This window comes from Mycteria americana, chromosome 15 (assembly GCF_035582795.1).
Source record: "Mycteria americana isolate JAX WOST 10 ecotype Jacksonville Zoo and Gardens chromosome 15, USCA_MyAme_1.0, whole genome shotgun sequence".
NCBI classification, from domain to species: Eukaryota; Metazoa; Chordata; class Aves; order Ciconiiformes; family Ciconiidae; genus Mycteria; species Mycteria americana.
The window spans coordinates 8,988,272-9,004,313 of record NC_134379.1 but is presented as its reverse complement, the minus strand read 5'-3'; the positions used below and the strand labels follow the sequence as shown (position 1 = coordinate 9,004,313).

General features: G+C 45.6%; 1 protein-coding gene across 9 annotated transcripts in view; it reads left to right on the top strand.

Moving 5' to 3' along the window:
* Positions 1 to 16,042, top strand: part of COL26A1 (collagen type XXVI alpha 1 chain) — a 187,149-nt gene that overhangs the window by 28,105 nt on the left and 143,002 nt on the right. For 7 of the 9 annotated variants that reach the window (XM_075517868.1, XM_075517862.1, XM_075517866.1 and 4 more), the window contains 2 exons: positions 2,109 to 2,231; positions 13,362 to 13,465. In XM_075517868.1, coding sequence (XP_075373983.1) covers positions 2,109 to 2,231; positions 13,362 to 13,465 — 227 coding nt within the window. The remainder of the gene's footprint in view (positions 1 to 2,108; positions 2,232 to 13,361; positions 13,466 to 16,042) is intronic. The other 2 variants (XM_075517864.1, XM_075517860.1) reach the window with 1 other exon arrangement.

Here is a 16,042-nt window from a genome sequence, read left to right as displayed (position 1 = left end):
AAATGCTTTTGCCCTGAGGCTTTGTGCAGAAGCGCTGTCCTTCCAATGGCTGCAAGCACTGTGCTAAAAACATACTCGAGGTAAATCATACAGAGTGGTGGTTTCTCCAGCCCATCTTGTGCTCGCCCTTTCTCCTGGCTGCTTTTCCTTCCATGCTCAACTGGCTGTTCCCATGGCACGAGGAGATCTTATCTAGCAATACCTGTCTGAACGAACGCCATGACTAAGGCTTGGAGAGACACAATGGTTGATTGCACCATGTGTGCATGTGAAATTAAAAAGAAAACTCTACTTTGAAATATCACATTTCCAGTCTTTAGCTCCTGTCTTTGTTTCTTCTGGTTTTGCTCCCTAAACTTTGTGCAGAAGTTGTGTTGAGCCTGCTAAAGGATCTGCTGTCATCATGTGATCTGAAGCTTCATTAATCTTATCTTTTCTCCCCCCGTTTTGCCCTTTGGTTCTATGATGTAGATGTTGGTAGAGACATTTGGGTACTAGGGTGTCTGATCCCTATATATACACGACAGATCCTTAATAAATCTGGGAGGAGTGGTTCTCTGAGGCCTCCCTGCCAGCCTGGGGTCACCTGAGATGTGACTGTAGTCCACGCTTCCTGATGAGGAGTCGCAAGCAGATTTACAGTGAGCAGGAGCAGGGTCTGCAGGGAAAGCTGCATGGCTCTGCCTTGACGCAGCTGACGGGCTCGATGCCACTGAGTGGAAAGCCACCCTCTCTCTGGTGCCCCAGCTCACCCGTCTGACTGTAGCCGAAGGTTCGGTGAGCAGCCTGCTGGCCCCAGCTTGTCCATTGTGGTCTGCAGTGCTCAGCTCAGCCGCTGGCATGCATACCTCCTATTCATGGAAACGAGAGCTATCCAGAGAGCAGGGAGCCTCCTGCGGAGATAGGAGGGGAATCCAAAAAGGAAACAAAAAGCAACAAATGCTGTAAATGGCAAATACTAGCAAAATTGAACTGCCATGGGGAAGGTGGGTTAAGGAAGGAGGAGGGGGTGTGCAGGTGCCTGTTTCCACTATGCAAGCAGTTTGATTTTTTGGTATGCAAGGTTGGGGAGCCACTGCGGTACTTGGAGAAGGGATCAACTGTACTGGGGGCTCTTACTTTAAGATGGATGAGGAGCAGGACTCTCCTGCATGTGCAGGAAATGCTTACACAAGCACTTTGTGTGTTTTGGAGCACAAGCTGCTGTCTCCACTTCCCATTAGTGACCCCAGTTCTGATCCCCAATCAGTAGGAAAGTGGCTCTCAAACATGTTAACTACGCTGAGTTACAAAAGCAAAACCACGAACCAGTATTTGGCAAATATGAATGATGCTTGCAAAGGAGAAATGAAAGTATCCTCCCCCCCCCCAGCATGATACTGGAACCTAAAACCCTATTTTTCAGAGAAGGTGGAAAGGGTCTGTGGGTCCTGATTCCCAGGGCTGACATTGCAGTTCCTGCCTTCTCGTGTGCCTTACGGTGAGGTCTCTCTCGCTCTTGTTTTCTTAAGAGACAGCCAGCATAAGACACTAGTCCCTCCCCCCCCTGCATTTTTCTCTTGCCCATTTTCAGACTGTAACCTCACCAGGACAGCAATATGGCTTGTTTGAGCCCTGCTGACAATGAGTTCCACCGCACCAAAAAGCAGAATTTTCCAACTCGGATGTTGTTCAGAATGGTAGGAGGCTGGGGAATGATACCATAATGAGCAGGATGAAATTAAGACCAGTACAATGGGAACTGACTATCAGGAGATTTGGAACACTTTTTTCTTTTTTTTTCTTTTTTTTTTTTTTCCTCCTAAAGTCCTATTGTTTATGATAACTAACAGAACTAAATTATGTACTATAAAACTCTGGCCTCTGAGGACCAAGCAAGAGGCGTTACTGAATCTCTTGTGGTTCAGGTTGGCAGAAGCAGGGAATCTTTCTGCAGTTATTGGGAGGAGAGGGTGGGGTGAGAAATGAAGACTGCAAGTTAGGCTAGCTATGGCTGGCAGAAGAAGCAACCCCACCCCCAGATACTTGGTCTGTTTTTACTGCAGTCTGATATATGTTGGTTCAGCTTGCTGTCTTACTGGGGCTAACAGTGTCCTTTCTCTCTGCAGGCATTGGTGTCACTATACGGTTACACGAACAGTTTCCTGCCAAGTGCAGAATGGGTCAGAAACAGTGATCCAGCGAGTTTATCAGAGCTGCCGGTGGCCAGGACCTTGTGCCAACTTAGTGAGGTAAAAATCTTCATGTCTCGTGTTGCCCAAATTTTCCTGCACTTCTCATTAAATTGGTTAGCTTTTAAGTACTGCATAGAGGGTTGAGATCAATGGGTCAGATGCTGATATCCTGCTTCATGGTGGTGTAACTAAAGAATGCCACTGGTGTTAGCTGCAGAGTACTTACACATGAAGGTAGGTGTAGTATAGGGACAAACTATGTGTTGGCTTAGGTTGTAATGCCAGTTTGTACTTCTCTGCACAGGAGGCTGCTGCTAGTCAGGCATGAAGCTAAATAAATGTCAAGTCGAACAAGTTGAGTGCAGTGTGACTGAACAGGGTTAGCAGGGATGCTGGAGCAATGGCACTGTGTGGCTTGTTGGTATTGAGTCCTCATACTTGGGTCTTTAAGGGTAATATTGGTCCCATACACTGGAAAGCTTTGATCAAATTCCTTGGAGCTGGTGATGGACAAAGGTAATGTGCCCTGTACCTTTCAGAGTGGAATTTCCTTACAGTGTCTCTTACTCCTGCTTCTCAATATCCTTTAGAGACATGCATGACACCACAATGTCCCCTCTCCCTGGATGAGAAACAAAACTTAGAGACAGTGACTTGTCAAAAACTTGCCCTGAGTCTGCTGTTAGCCTACTTTGCCTTTCAATCATTTACAGTCTTGGGACCCACCTACATTCAAGGGGGGGGGGGGGGGGACGGGGGACGACCCACCAAAAAACCCCATGTGAAATAGCTATCCCCAGCTACCACCTTTCAGTACGCATTGTTGAGCTTTGCCTTCTCTGAAAGACATTCTCAGAGCAGAATAGTGTTACCCACCCGTCTGGGAATTGGTGCAAAAAAGCCATTGTGCTCTAAATTTACACCTAGCTTCTGTAACAGTTTCCCATGTAGACAAGCCCATAATTTAGCACACAAAGCTTAGTCATTTTATTGCTATTGTTACGAATTCACCCACGGGGCACTGATTGAGGTCCTCTTGTAGTTGATAACCTAGCCAGAATATGGTTGAAATATCCACTTAAAAACCCAGAGATCCACCTTCCCAATCTGTTCTTGTAACTCTTCATCTGGAATTCACATTTTCCATGTGGCAGTTACCACAGTTGGTTCTCCAGTTTCTACTTGGCCACTGGTCAGTCTAAGTTTTTTCACTTGTAATATATCTGCTTTGGTGTCTCTTTGGTCTTGTTTTATGCAAGGCTGTGGTTGAAACACTTAATATTTTACACTGTCATGGCCAAAATTCTGTGGAAGCTTTTTAATTTCCCAGACTTCTTACTCACATAATTGTCATTAGAAACTTGTGAGCTTTCACCTTGTCTCCTAAACTTGCCAAAAATCTTGCTTATTTTTCATTAACATAACTGTAGTTTCATAAGTACCAAACAATTGATCGTGTTACTGGTAAAAATCCTTTTGGTGGGCTCCTGCAGTTACTCGTATACATTGATTCTTACATTGTTAACCCAGAGACTTCAGGAGTACTGTGTGCTGTTGTGAGATTGTTATTCATGGAATGTTTTCAGTTTCAAGTGTAGTTTGGTTCATTTGCCTGACAGTCCAATTGTTTGGAGACAATGCAGAATGGCAGCAGACTTCTCAATTTTTCTTTCTATGTGAAAATATCATGGGAAGAAGCTGAGGTTATTGATACTGAAGATCTCAGTTGGTGAAAGCTCAGCTGACAGGAGCTGCATTTCTGGAAGACAATCACCATGAAGAAACCTACCAGAAGAGATGGGAGGACGCTGATGCTCTGTTCCCTTTGCAAGTGGGAGGAAATGCAAGCAAAGTGAATGGCACCTTTCCAAGGAAATGACTCTACTGTTTGTCCTCTAATCATGTATCGTATAACATTCTTGCATGAAGTAGAGAAAGACCCTGGACCTCTCTTTCCCAAGGACCTCCAGAAAGCTGCTGATAAATGCTGGAGCCCACCCAGTTGTCAACAAAGGTAAAGCAGGAGCGGCACACGCTGGTTCCTGATAATTTCTTGTACTGCCGCTGTACAAAAGGGAGAACCCCAAGGACAAGTAGTGATGAAGTTGAAGCCACTGAGGTCCTCAGAGTTGAGTGGGTTGCTGGATAAGTTATCCCCACCCCAGACATCTTTAAGTGGTTGCTTTTTTTCGGTGGTGCATCTGACTTCCGATAACAGAATGAAAAACAGCCACTGAAAATGATGGATCTTGTGACATGTGACTACTGTGGGCAACTTAGTAACCCTGAGTCATGTTGTATGGTTGAGGTCTTGTTTTCTGCGCCTATGTGGCAGCCTATCAATGTTACGTTGCCAGCACCTAGGGATGTGTGAATAACTGGCTTCATCTTAGAGTCAAGCTCAGGTTTTAAAATTTTTTTAATCACGTTTTTCCCCCTCTTTTACCAAAAAGAATATTGTCTCTTTAGGAAACATCAATCTCTCTCCTAATTCAGGTGAATCCATCTGCTGTTTTCAGATGAAAACTCCCGAGGATAGCAATGAGAAAGACAGTCCCCAAAGTCACAGAGCAGTTGAGTCCTCCTTCTATTCAGCACCTCACTTGCTAGTGCAGTTTCTTGCAAGTTATACTTGTTTTCCTTAATTTTTTCTGCTAAGAAACTGGCTTTGAAGGGGCTTGTAAGCTTATACCAGCTATTATGCTGCACAACTTCCTTCGACAGGGCTCTGATAATTCCTACAGAAGATGAACAGAGCAGAGTACTCAACTCAGGTGCCCTAGTTTTTTTTTTTTTTAACCCCCTCCTCACTCCCCCCCCAGTGGTTTGAGAGTGATTCTGTACCAACTTTTTCAAAACAAACAAAAAAAACCCCCAACCACAAAAGCTGTCTCAGCATGTCTGAAAGCTTTGGGTGACACTGCCGTTTGCTTGGGAGCTGTCCTGGTTTTCTTGGGAATCTGTTTTTTCTTGTGATGAGCATGCTGTCTGTGGTGCAGGGCAAAGACAAGTGCTCTGTGGTTAGGGTAAGTGTTAGCTCTTTTGTGTTTCAAAGTAACTTTTCCCAAAAAGAGAATAATGGATGTGGCATGGCAGACCTTGAGCCTGTGGGATTGCCGCTTTGCCACCATGGCTCTCACTAACAGCAAAGGCCACCTCTACTCATGTTTCATCTAATCCTGCTACTGCAGGATTGAAGTCCAGAAATCCTGCAAGCCCTGATACCTTGCGAGATCAAGGGATTAATCTCTCAGGGGGACATCCTAAGTAAGGATATCTTCAGTAGATACCTTCAACAGGGAAAAGCAGTGTGACTAGTATCAAATCTGATAGCGTTCTGTCCCAACGCTTTGCAAAACAAGGAGAGAGCTTACGCTAGCTTCATGGAAGCAGAAGCAGAGAATCTCTTTTGTCACTAATCTCTTGTGTCTCTTGTGCCTTCTCTGGGTCACCAGTCCTTGAGCGTGTTCCTGTAATATGAAGGAGCTTCTCTATTTTGTTTACAAAATAGAGAAGTTTACAGTCCTTAATGATTGCCTGCTTGACTGTATCCGTTCTATGTGACCAGGTCCAGCAAGAATGCTTCATGGGGCCAATGCTTCATTCCCATCAAACAACGTTGTTTCTGTTTCCTCCTTACCTTCTCTGTACCAGCACCTCTGGTACAGAGAGTACCAGTACCAAAACCTTTTCAGGTTTTCTGGAGGTCTAGCTTCTGGTAATGTCAAGCTTATTCCAGGTCCTGTTCTTCTCTAGTGAGATTTCTCATGCCTGAGCTTGAAGAGGGGGCACAGCCAGATTCATATGGTGTTATGCTTACTGACATTTTGCATTGCTTACAGTCAAGCCATTGGTGTTTTGACTTTATGGTATTTCTCCCAGCTGCGACTTGAAACAAACTGTTTTCATCTCCTTGTTTACAGGGAGTCAACCATATCTGGGAGAGTTTTCATTCTGCCAGCACCCGTTATCGGGCTGCTCACTAGCAAAAGGGACGCCAGCCAAAAAAAAAAGGCATCTCTCAACCTCGTGGTGACAGCTGAGAGGGGCTCTCTGTTAGAGAGACTCTGCTTACAAGCAGACATCAGTGTGGCCAGACAAGGATTTAATCCATTTCCTGTCTCCCATTCATTCGCGTTATGTTTCTTTCCCTTATTGCACAAACTGCAGCTCAGGGTCAGGCCTTTGACAGAGGAGTATCTGTGAGATCCCCAGCCTAGCAGCTTCAGTTGTGCGATGTCCTTGCTATCTGTTCACTTGCTCTTGGGAAGCTGGCAGCTGTACTTCTTTTGCAGGAGTGTCGTCATCTTGGCTGGGATGGGATGAGCTGCTCTGTTCTTGCCCTCCACCCCAGACTCTTTATTTAGCTTGGGTGCCGAGTTGCTTTGGAGCAGTCTTGGCTGGAGACTTTCCCTCAGCAGATCTATTCTTGAACTCTCTCCATTTGTGTAGTGAAGACTTCAGCTTCTGTGCGCCATAGGATATGCCTTTGCTTTGTCACGCTACGAAGTGAACGGGCAACTTTCCAGCAGTCTGGCTGAAGTTCCTAGTGTACTTATAAAAATTGCATGCCATTTATCTGTCTGAAGGAAGGGATATAAAGTCTCTAGTTTGGTGTTTCAATGGCAACCTAATCTCTGGGTCTCTGCTGCCTGGATGCTTGCACCCCAGCTCCCAGTAAACCCAGGCAACTGAATTGTAACCCTTCTCCTGAGCAATCATTTTGCTGCAGCAGCGGCAGGCTAGTGCACTATCCTATCATGCTTAGGACACTATGCTCGTCAAGGCTCACAGAGAAGGGTGGTCTCATAGGCCAGGCAAGGATTTGAGTTGCTGGAGCTTTTGTGACTTCCTGTGCCTTCAGTCAAGCAATGCTACCTCACCTACAAGATGAGAACAGTACTTGTTTTGTCTTACTGTGTTTTATGACTTTAAGAATAGGATAACTCTTGCTCTACCCTAGTTGGCCAAAATCAGCCTAATTTTGATTAGAGTATTTGTGTATGATTGTTGTGGTCAGTAAAACAGTATTAAAACAGTATCTCAGGAGGTAAATGAATGTGATGAACAGCCTGGCAGATCATGCACTATTACAGCCTTCAGAAGATAAGCATTTTCTGCTTCAAACTGTTGTTGCTGTGAAAATCTCTCTCTCATCTCTGGAAGCATGCTGCTTCAGGTTGTGGCAGGATATTCTGACTCCTCTCCTACTTGTTTCGTCCTAGAAAAATCAATGTTCCCAGCAAGGTTGTGTGAGTGTTTATCCTGCTATTTTTTGCTGTACTCAGTGGTCACATAGCCATTTCACTCTAGCCTTTGAGCATCCTGTCTCTGCAGCACTTTCTGGCTTCAGAGAATCTGAAGATTCCCCTGGAAACCCATAGCTGGCTTGTACAGGGATGGGCTTACCTGGTCTCCATACTTTAGCAAGAGCCATTGAAACCCCAAACATGAAGTTACTCATCTGTCAGCTTCAAACATGACTCAAAGGTGGGAGAGATGGAAGTGGAGAGCATTCTTGCAACACACCAAATCTGGGCTGTAATGCCCTTTCCAACTGCCAGTCACTGCATGTTTTTTTCCTTTCGGTATTCTAGCTGGTTTGGCTTATCACAAATGCAATGTGCTTTTGATGACATTTTTAATGTAAGCAGGCTAGACGTCTTGCACGGACCACTCTTGCTGTTTGGTGTTTTTGAATGTTGGGTTTTCTTTTTTGTTGTTTTCATTTAAACTGAACACATTTCTGCTCCCTGAGGGATTTTACAAGCTAGTTTGCAGAATAACAAAGAAGGAATTCTGCAGGCTCATCCATTTTAGTCTTCTCTGCTTTTGAAGACACTATTGCTACAGGGTCAGTAGGAGAAGTTGGGGATCTGTCACCCAAGAGATTGGCCTGTAGCTGATGTTTCTCCTCAGTTTCAGAAGCAGTAACGCCACAGGGAAATCCTTCTCTTTTTCTTCCTTTCCAGTGAATTGAATAATAAATCCCAGAGCTTATTCCAGTGCATTAGGATTGCTATTTGAAGTCCTGTTACACATGAACTCTTTTATGTCTAATTCCCTTATTTCTCTCCAAGATGTAGAGTCATATACTTGGAAAAAGATGCCTGCTTTCCCATGAACACACGGGATATAAGTGTAGGATGAAGAGTGCTCCTGTGAACAGGATGGATAGAGGCTCTGGGTGTGTAAGGGATTAGAGCTGTAGCACAAAGGTGTGCGTTCTCAGGTTTGGGAACAATGTGGATGGCTGTGTGCTGCTGGCTGGGCACAGGTGGAGGGCCATCTGCTTTGTCAATTGTGCACAGGCACAGGTGTCCTCAGGCTGCTAATTGAAGCCCTTTTGATCTTGTCCAGACATGCTGTCTGGGCACTCTTCCTCCTTGCTGGTAGGGAAGTGCAGTGCTGCTCTGCAATAGCACTGAGATCTAATTGTTAATAAAGTCAGGAGCTGATGATTACTCTGGTGGCATAGAAACATCTGTCTCCGTGTCCTTTGTCTTTTTTCTTGGGACTGAGAGACTGTTAAGTATTGCTCTGTCCAGCTTGGGATGGGAGGTGTGTAAGTTTCTGTTTTCTGGGTATTAGACTCATCGATAAGTTGTGCAAACCAGACATGCTCAGAGTTAAACAGAGTCCTCTTCCTCCCCTTTGGCAAAGGCAGGAGACACGTACAATGGCCTCCAACACTCCTGCAGCTGCAGGTTTTGTTTTTTGTCCAGTGTCTGCAGGAGCATATTTGAAACTCCTCTGGTTACGTTCTTCCCTGGGGAACTACTGCCTTTGTACTAGGGAAGCTGGAAGAGCTGGGGCTGCAGGAAAAAAAAAGAGCACAGGTCTGATTAACAGAGTGATGGTCTCGGCCATGCTTCTGAGTGCAAACATGATGGCAAAGGTACTCCCTCTGCCTTTGTCAGCTGTGGCACTGGATTGAGGTGAAGTTATCTTGTCTCTATTCCATAGAGAAGCTACCCGGTGTAATCGGTGTCTGGTAGGCTTTGAGAGGATAGTTATGACTGTGTGTCTGGAGTGGGGATAGTGGTGTTGGGAACCAAGTATGTTCTTGATAGCTTCTCTGAGAAATGGACTCTCTGGGTACACCCATAGGATATTCTTTTCTATGTTAATACTTGCCCAGCTCTTTCCAGCCTCCCTTCTTTCCAAGGCAGCCAAGTACTTCAAGATTTGGTTACTTAACCTGATGTATTTGAAATCTGTTTTCAAAAACCTTGATTTTCTATGGGAAATTTTAGATTTTTGGCATGTCTGTAAATCAGGCCATGGGTACCAAAAATTAGAGGAACTACCACAAGCTTTGTTCTGATCTTCTTTTAACGCAGAGGTAGCACTTGTTATAGCAAAGATGGATTGTCCCTGTTTGAAAGACAATATGCCAGTTATATGTACAGGGTTGGACCCACTGAGTTGATATGTGACTTCATTTCCATGAGAGTAGTAGGTAAAAGAAAGCTTGGATTCCTTGGTTTCCAGATTCTTTGCCAGTCAAAAAGGCAAGTTCATTCCTCTTGTTGTCCTGAAACCCACCAGTAAGTGATGTTGAAACTTTCAACCTGGAACCTGAATAAAAATGAATAGAAGCCTCTGAAGATCACCAAGGTCTCCTCGGGCACAAACTGCAATGGCTGAATGAATCACACTAACAAAACCATCTCTTGTGATGTGGAAATGAGTTTCACGCCTTCCCCCTCTCATGTGGTCTTCGTGTACAAACAGCTTTGTTTGTAAGTGTCAAAGGGCAGGGGAAATCCTTGAAGGGGGAAGGTATTTCCTGTGTGTGACAGGCTGTCCTGCTTGGGTCATGGCAGAGATCACGCCTTTCTCTTTGACCTGATTTTTGAGGCTCTGATCCAAGAATGTGACACTCCTTCCCTTTCTTGTGTCATGTCTGGCTGTTGTTTTCAGTGACACTTCCTTGAGAGCAAGGGGAATGTATCCTTGTGTGCTGAGGTGTGAGACTTGTTGGCTGCCATCCCTCGATGTGTCCTGACCTCTCCAGTATTTCTAGCTTCGTAACCCCAAATCAGTTAATCAGTCATCTCATGTTCCCTCCCCAGATACCATTTCCTGGGCAGTCACTTAGAGAGCCACAAGCAAGAGACTCTTTTTCCCAAATGATGATGGCATGCGGATGAGCTCCTGTAGCTTGTCTGATGCTGGTCAGGCAGTCTCCAAGGACAGCCAGGTGTTTGAGCTGATCTAGTAACAGCAGTGGCTGCTAGTTGAGTTTTCTGGGTTCTTTTCTCAATGTTGCCCCACTCCTGGGACCTTGCCGTGAGCCTCAGCAAATGTGTTGGTAAATGATGCCTATCTCTTGCAGTAGAGTGGCAGGTCCTGGTAGTTTGCTTCTCTGAAGTGCTTGGAAGCCTTCTGCTGAAGGGGACTGTGTATGCTGAGCATATGCGTCTGCTGTCTGGGAAGCAGAGGTGCAGGTTGTGGCTCATCCTAACCTCTTCTCTTACTGTGGTTTTGCAGATTTCTATGCCAGTGTCTGTGGCTTGGGTGACATCCAAGGGAAAGGCTTCCCTATTCTGCTACCAATCCTTTTTCTGCCTGTTGTGTTTTCCACACACTTTCATTCTGAGGTTTCTGATCTTTAACAGGTATCTTTTCCTCTTCTTTTTCCATGTTTTTTTTTTTTTTTCCTCCAATTGCAATGCTTCAGGTATCAGATAGTGGTGATGCTTTGCTAAAGGAGTTCTTGTTGCTCCCCTCCTGGAATAGCAGTCAGAAATCTGCATGATGTGATGTGATGATATATGTAACAACAGACCTTGGTGCCATGTCATGTGATTGAGGAAAAATGATGCTATGAAGAACAGAGCAACTTTAGAGAGAATCAGAGCTAGCAAGCTGGGACCGCTTTGCATGCCTGACTGCACGGTGCTGAACAGAGCTACAAACATCAGGACTCTTCCAGGAAATTCAGGGTGGGTGGTAGGCTGTGACAGCTGAGCTCCACGTTTGTCATGCCCTGAGAAGTCCTCGCTCGTTTGAGGATTTAACTATAGCTACTTCCCCGACGCAGAACTGCTGCCAAGATTCCAGTCTGGCTCAAGCCACTCTCCACACTTCATAATGAAGTTTGAGAGAGTTTTAACATCTTGGTGTTGGCAGAAACATGGTTTTAAAATCACGGTGTGGTTGGAGACTAGCTGGCTCCGGACACTGGTAACAGGGCTGGAGACTTTCATCTCAAGGTCAAATCCAGCTGTGGTGTTAGTGACGAAGTCATGAACTTCTGACTGATGGTTCAGGGCTTACGTGTGGAAAGATATCTTGAGTCCAACGCCAGGACTGGAAGTCGGGAGACTTGGGTTCAGTTCCTGAACTTTGCCAGAGCTGTTCTGAGAGACCCTCAGCAGGACACTTAAAATCTTGGGTCTCTCTCTGAAAACGCACTGAAGGTCTACCTACATCAACGTGGTGCCAAGTCCTCAAACTCACTCATGCCTGCAAACTCCTGAATACCATTGGATGCAGAAGCGCAAAGAATTAGGTGGGACGAGCTGGCTCTGTCCAGCCTGTATTAGACAAGTGCCTGGATCACAGTTGTCGGTATTAGCAGTAACTGGTGTGCTTTTTGGCAACTCAGAGGGTGAGGACGTAATGTTCTCGGGAGGCAGCGTTGCTCTCCCATCACTGGGCGATGCCGTTCCAAGTGCAGGCAGCCCCATGCTCAGGAGGAAGCTTGTGTGGCCCTCCTCTCCGGTGGCTATAGGAGAAGTTGGTTTCTGTGTTTGGCAGCTGGCATAAATAATCAGCAACAGCTTACTGAGAAATTAGTTTCCCAAAGACTGCGTTAACCACGACTGAGCTGCTGCCTTCTTTCCAAGACATACATGGGCAGCCTCTCCTGGCAAGCCTTTGTTACTGCTCGTCAGAGTGACTGTACCAATGTCACTGCAGCGCTGTCCTGGATGTACACCTGTGCCTGCTACCCCTTGGAGGGGTTTTGGATGAGATTCATGCAACTTCTAGCTCCATTTTGGCCTTGTGCCCAGGCGAGCCCGGGGTAGTGCTGCCGGCGGAGCAGGCTGGGGCAGCGCTCCGTCTCCTGGCGGCTCTCGGCACTGCGGGAGGAGGCTCTTCCCCCGAGGAGACCGGGGTGCTCGGGGCTTGAGTCTGCCTGGCCTTGAGAGAGAAGCAGAAAGCTTCAGCCTGCAACACTGTAATCCCAAAGCTTCAGCCTCTCCCTGCGTGTGCCAAATTCCTTTGGCTGTTAAATAAGGGTAGGAATTTCGAAGGGAGCTTGTAGAGTGCTACTTCTGTGTTTGCTTTTAGCTTCATAAATAGCAGCAGTGGCTTGTCTGGCTGTATACTGAGAAAACTCTGATTTGCCAGCTTTGAAGGGCTACTGTTTTAAAAGAAAAGCTGGCATTTATGCAACTGTCTGTTGCGTTGACTTCAGAATCACTGGTGCCTTGAACAAGTTTGCTTGTGTCTGCAGGTAGCCCTCTAGTTTCCAGAGGGGCATGGCAGTACTTGTGCTTTAATTGGGACCCTGGGGGTGCTGTGTGCTGTACACAGAGCTAACGAACATGTCCTGCAGAACCTTGGCTGTGGTGAGGAAGAGTGTAACCCTATTTCAGATAGGGAAAACTGAGGCACAGGCCAGCTAGCTGGAAAAAAGCTCCATGCAGATCACTGATGATGATCTTTGTCACGTTGATGTGTTGATACACCCCATATCTGAGTGGTGGGGCTGGGACAAGAGAAGACACCCGAGAGATTTATGCAATTTTTGTAAGAGTAATGTTTTGGAAACTATTAGTACTGAGTGAGGAAAGGCTAATGCCAGCCTTTGTTCAATGTCTGAGAAATCCACATGGAGGTAGAGCGAGGGGAAACGAGTCATAATCTCTGCTACTTGCAATTACTTGGTAGCGATGAGACCTCCACAAACCGTACTGGTGTTATTTGGGGGGGGAGGTGTGAGGAAGAGCTAGAAGAGTATGAGGGCCTACAGAGAAAAATAAGGGTTGTCTAATCAGATCCACGCTGTGGTAAACTGTTGCTCTGTTATTTTGTGTGTCTCCTTTTTCTGCAGCTGGGGGCGGCTGAGTGCTCTAGGGATATATCCAGGCAGGAAGATGCTCTATGAATTAGTAGCAACACTGCCCTTGAGTAGGTAAGTGCATTCTACTGACTTCTTGTTTGTGTTAGTTACAGGACTCTCATCAGGCCCACGTACAAAATGTCCTACAGAACTGTGACCACGCTGGAGTGGAGGTGCTGTCCTGGCTTCACGGGGAGCAACTGTGAAGAGGGTAAGTTATCCGGCAATGCATCTGTCCTTACAGAGCAGCAAGGGGATGTGTGGATGGACTGGCTGGATTGAGTTGGGTTTTGTTCCTTAATTTGCTCTATGCCTCTCAAACACAGGAACAAATCACCTATTCTCTTCACTCCTCATCATTATCTGAATGCTCACACACAAGCTCCAAAAGGTGGTGGTCTTGGAAAACAGATCATACTGAATGCCTGCAAAGAAGCCTGAACAGGGAGGGGGAAAGAAATGAAGAAATGGGTACTCAGGGATGACCTGTTTATAGATGTGCTCATGCTTGGTGTCCCCATTGCACAGTCCTTCAGAAAATGCGCTTTCTCCATGTCAGTGTGTTATCTTCTCCACAGCCTGCTGTCATCACCATCAGTTGCTGTAGCTGATGAAAGCTGGTCCCTGGATGGCTGCTTGTAAGAGTTATGCCTGTAAGGTCTGGACACGAATAATATGTGTTCCCAGAGAGCTTTGAATTAAATTAGTCACCTTTTGGTTCCCCTTCCCACCTGCCCCCGACTTAATTGGTGCAGCATTCAGGCTGCACAGTACATGTGAAAACACAATTCTGGGTTTGGCATCTGGTCTTTCACACAGAGGAAACACAAGGCTCTTTCCAGAGCTGGAAGAAAGGAAAGTCTTTTCCCTTTCTCATCATGATGGACAAAAAGGGCAGGTTTTGCATTTTCCTTCCTAATGTTTTCTGCTTTAACTGTTGCTTCTGGGGCTTTGAAACAAATCCTGTTTCTCCATCGAGTTTCAGGTTTAGGCACGAAGGCATCTGCTGAATCTGTGTCATGAGTGTTCATGGCTTATGAATGGGAGAGAAACTAAGCCTTGAGTTTTCTGTTCGTTTGCATTGGGTCAATACAGCCTGCCTCTGCTGGCTGGTGAAGGGTCATTGAGGGTGTCCAACATCTTGAAGACTCTGCTTTTTGTAGCTCATTTTTCTTTTGTGCTGTGATATCTTGGTGCTAATCACACAATTCAGGCAAATCTCTAACTAGGAAGTTGTCTTGTTACAGTCACAAAGAATGATGGTTGCAGACAGCAGCTCACTTCAGGCTGCTGAGGAAACAATAGCTTCCCAGAAGCTCAAGAAAAGTCTTGAAGTCTTAAAAAGTGACAAAGCTACCCTAAGTTGCAGTCTGCAGGAGAGAGCTTTGCATTTTAGCGTGCTGCTAAAGAAGTGAGCCTGGGAAAGAGAAGCTGCTGTGTGTAGCTTGGGTTTTTACCTGTCACTGCAGGGGAGGGGGATGCTAAGGATTGTGGCAGAACTGTTATTTCCAAAGTAGCTGCAGCTCAGCCTGGCTGAGGATCTGACCGGGGACCCGAGAAGCCTGTGTGTGCAGCCCATTCGTGCCTGTAGGTTTGGACAGGTGTGAGTAATTACAGCTTAGTGGTGCTGCTGGTGTAAAGGAGAGAATCCAGCTCCCTCCCGCAGTGCCAGATCTGTCTCAGCAGAGTTCAGTGGAAATAAAAAGCCAACATAAGCTTGTTTGAGAGAGTCAGCAGCGATCTCACAGGAGCAGGTCTGTGGAACGAGGTGACAATTTTATGCAGTCAGTTTTCAAGGTGGAACTGTTCTTTTGATCTTGGATATGGTCTGTGGAGTGTGAGCAGAAAGCCAGTAGCAAGCCCTCACTTTCATGTGTGAGATTCTTTTTACCTTTTTTTTCCTTCCTAAAACATCTGGTGTTACCGACAGTCCCATATTTTTGAAAGAAGGAGGAAAATTAAAAAAAAAAAGACCCCTTTCTAGTACAGCAGGGTTGTGCCACTTAATTTCTAGCAGCAGTATTGACACTAGTGGTATGCGCAGCACCTCAAGCTGTCCAGAGGCATCAGTTTTAAAATTGAAGTATTTACTTGCTCCTTATGTTAATTCTTAATGTTAGTGTCACTTGGAATTGTAAGTAAAAGAGACTTAAGAGTTTTTTAGCACTCTTTGGCAACCTGATATAAAGCCTTTTGTACTCTTTCCTTTCTGCACTCTCTCCTACTATAAATTCAGTTCCTCTGAGAGGGTAGGATGCTTACATCTGTGTAGATCCTTCCTGGAAACAGCAGACAAAAGAAAACAAAACTAAAAACAAAAACAAAGCAGTTATGAAGCTACAGTGAATTAGCAGGGTAGAACCTCAAAATGCTTTCATCTTTTTTGGTATTAGTTAGATTTCTCCTCCATATTTCATTTCACTTGTATGTGCAGCTGGTGCTTTTGAAGTTGATGTGAGGTAGGTATGATTGAAGGCAGATTGGACCTGCGCTATTTTTAACTTGCCTTCTTGCTGTGTTGCAAATGCTCCAATTGTCTGACAGTCACTATTGTTCTCCATGTGTCAGCAGAATGGCAACTACAATGGCTCTGAGCTGCTGCTTCAAGATGTCTCCTGTTTCCAGAGACTGAAGTAAAAAGTTTTCTTTCCCAATGGGCCCTGGAATAGTAAGGTTGCATTTTCTTGAGTAGGACAGACTAAGCGAGGAGATAATGGATTGATCAAGCACACAAAGCAGTTTTGGGAGTCCTGTGTGCATGGGCGTGGCTGCAGGGTCCCTTCTTCAG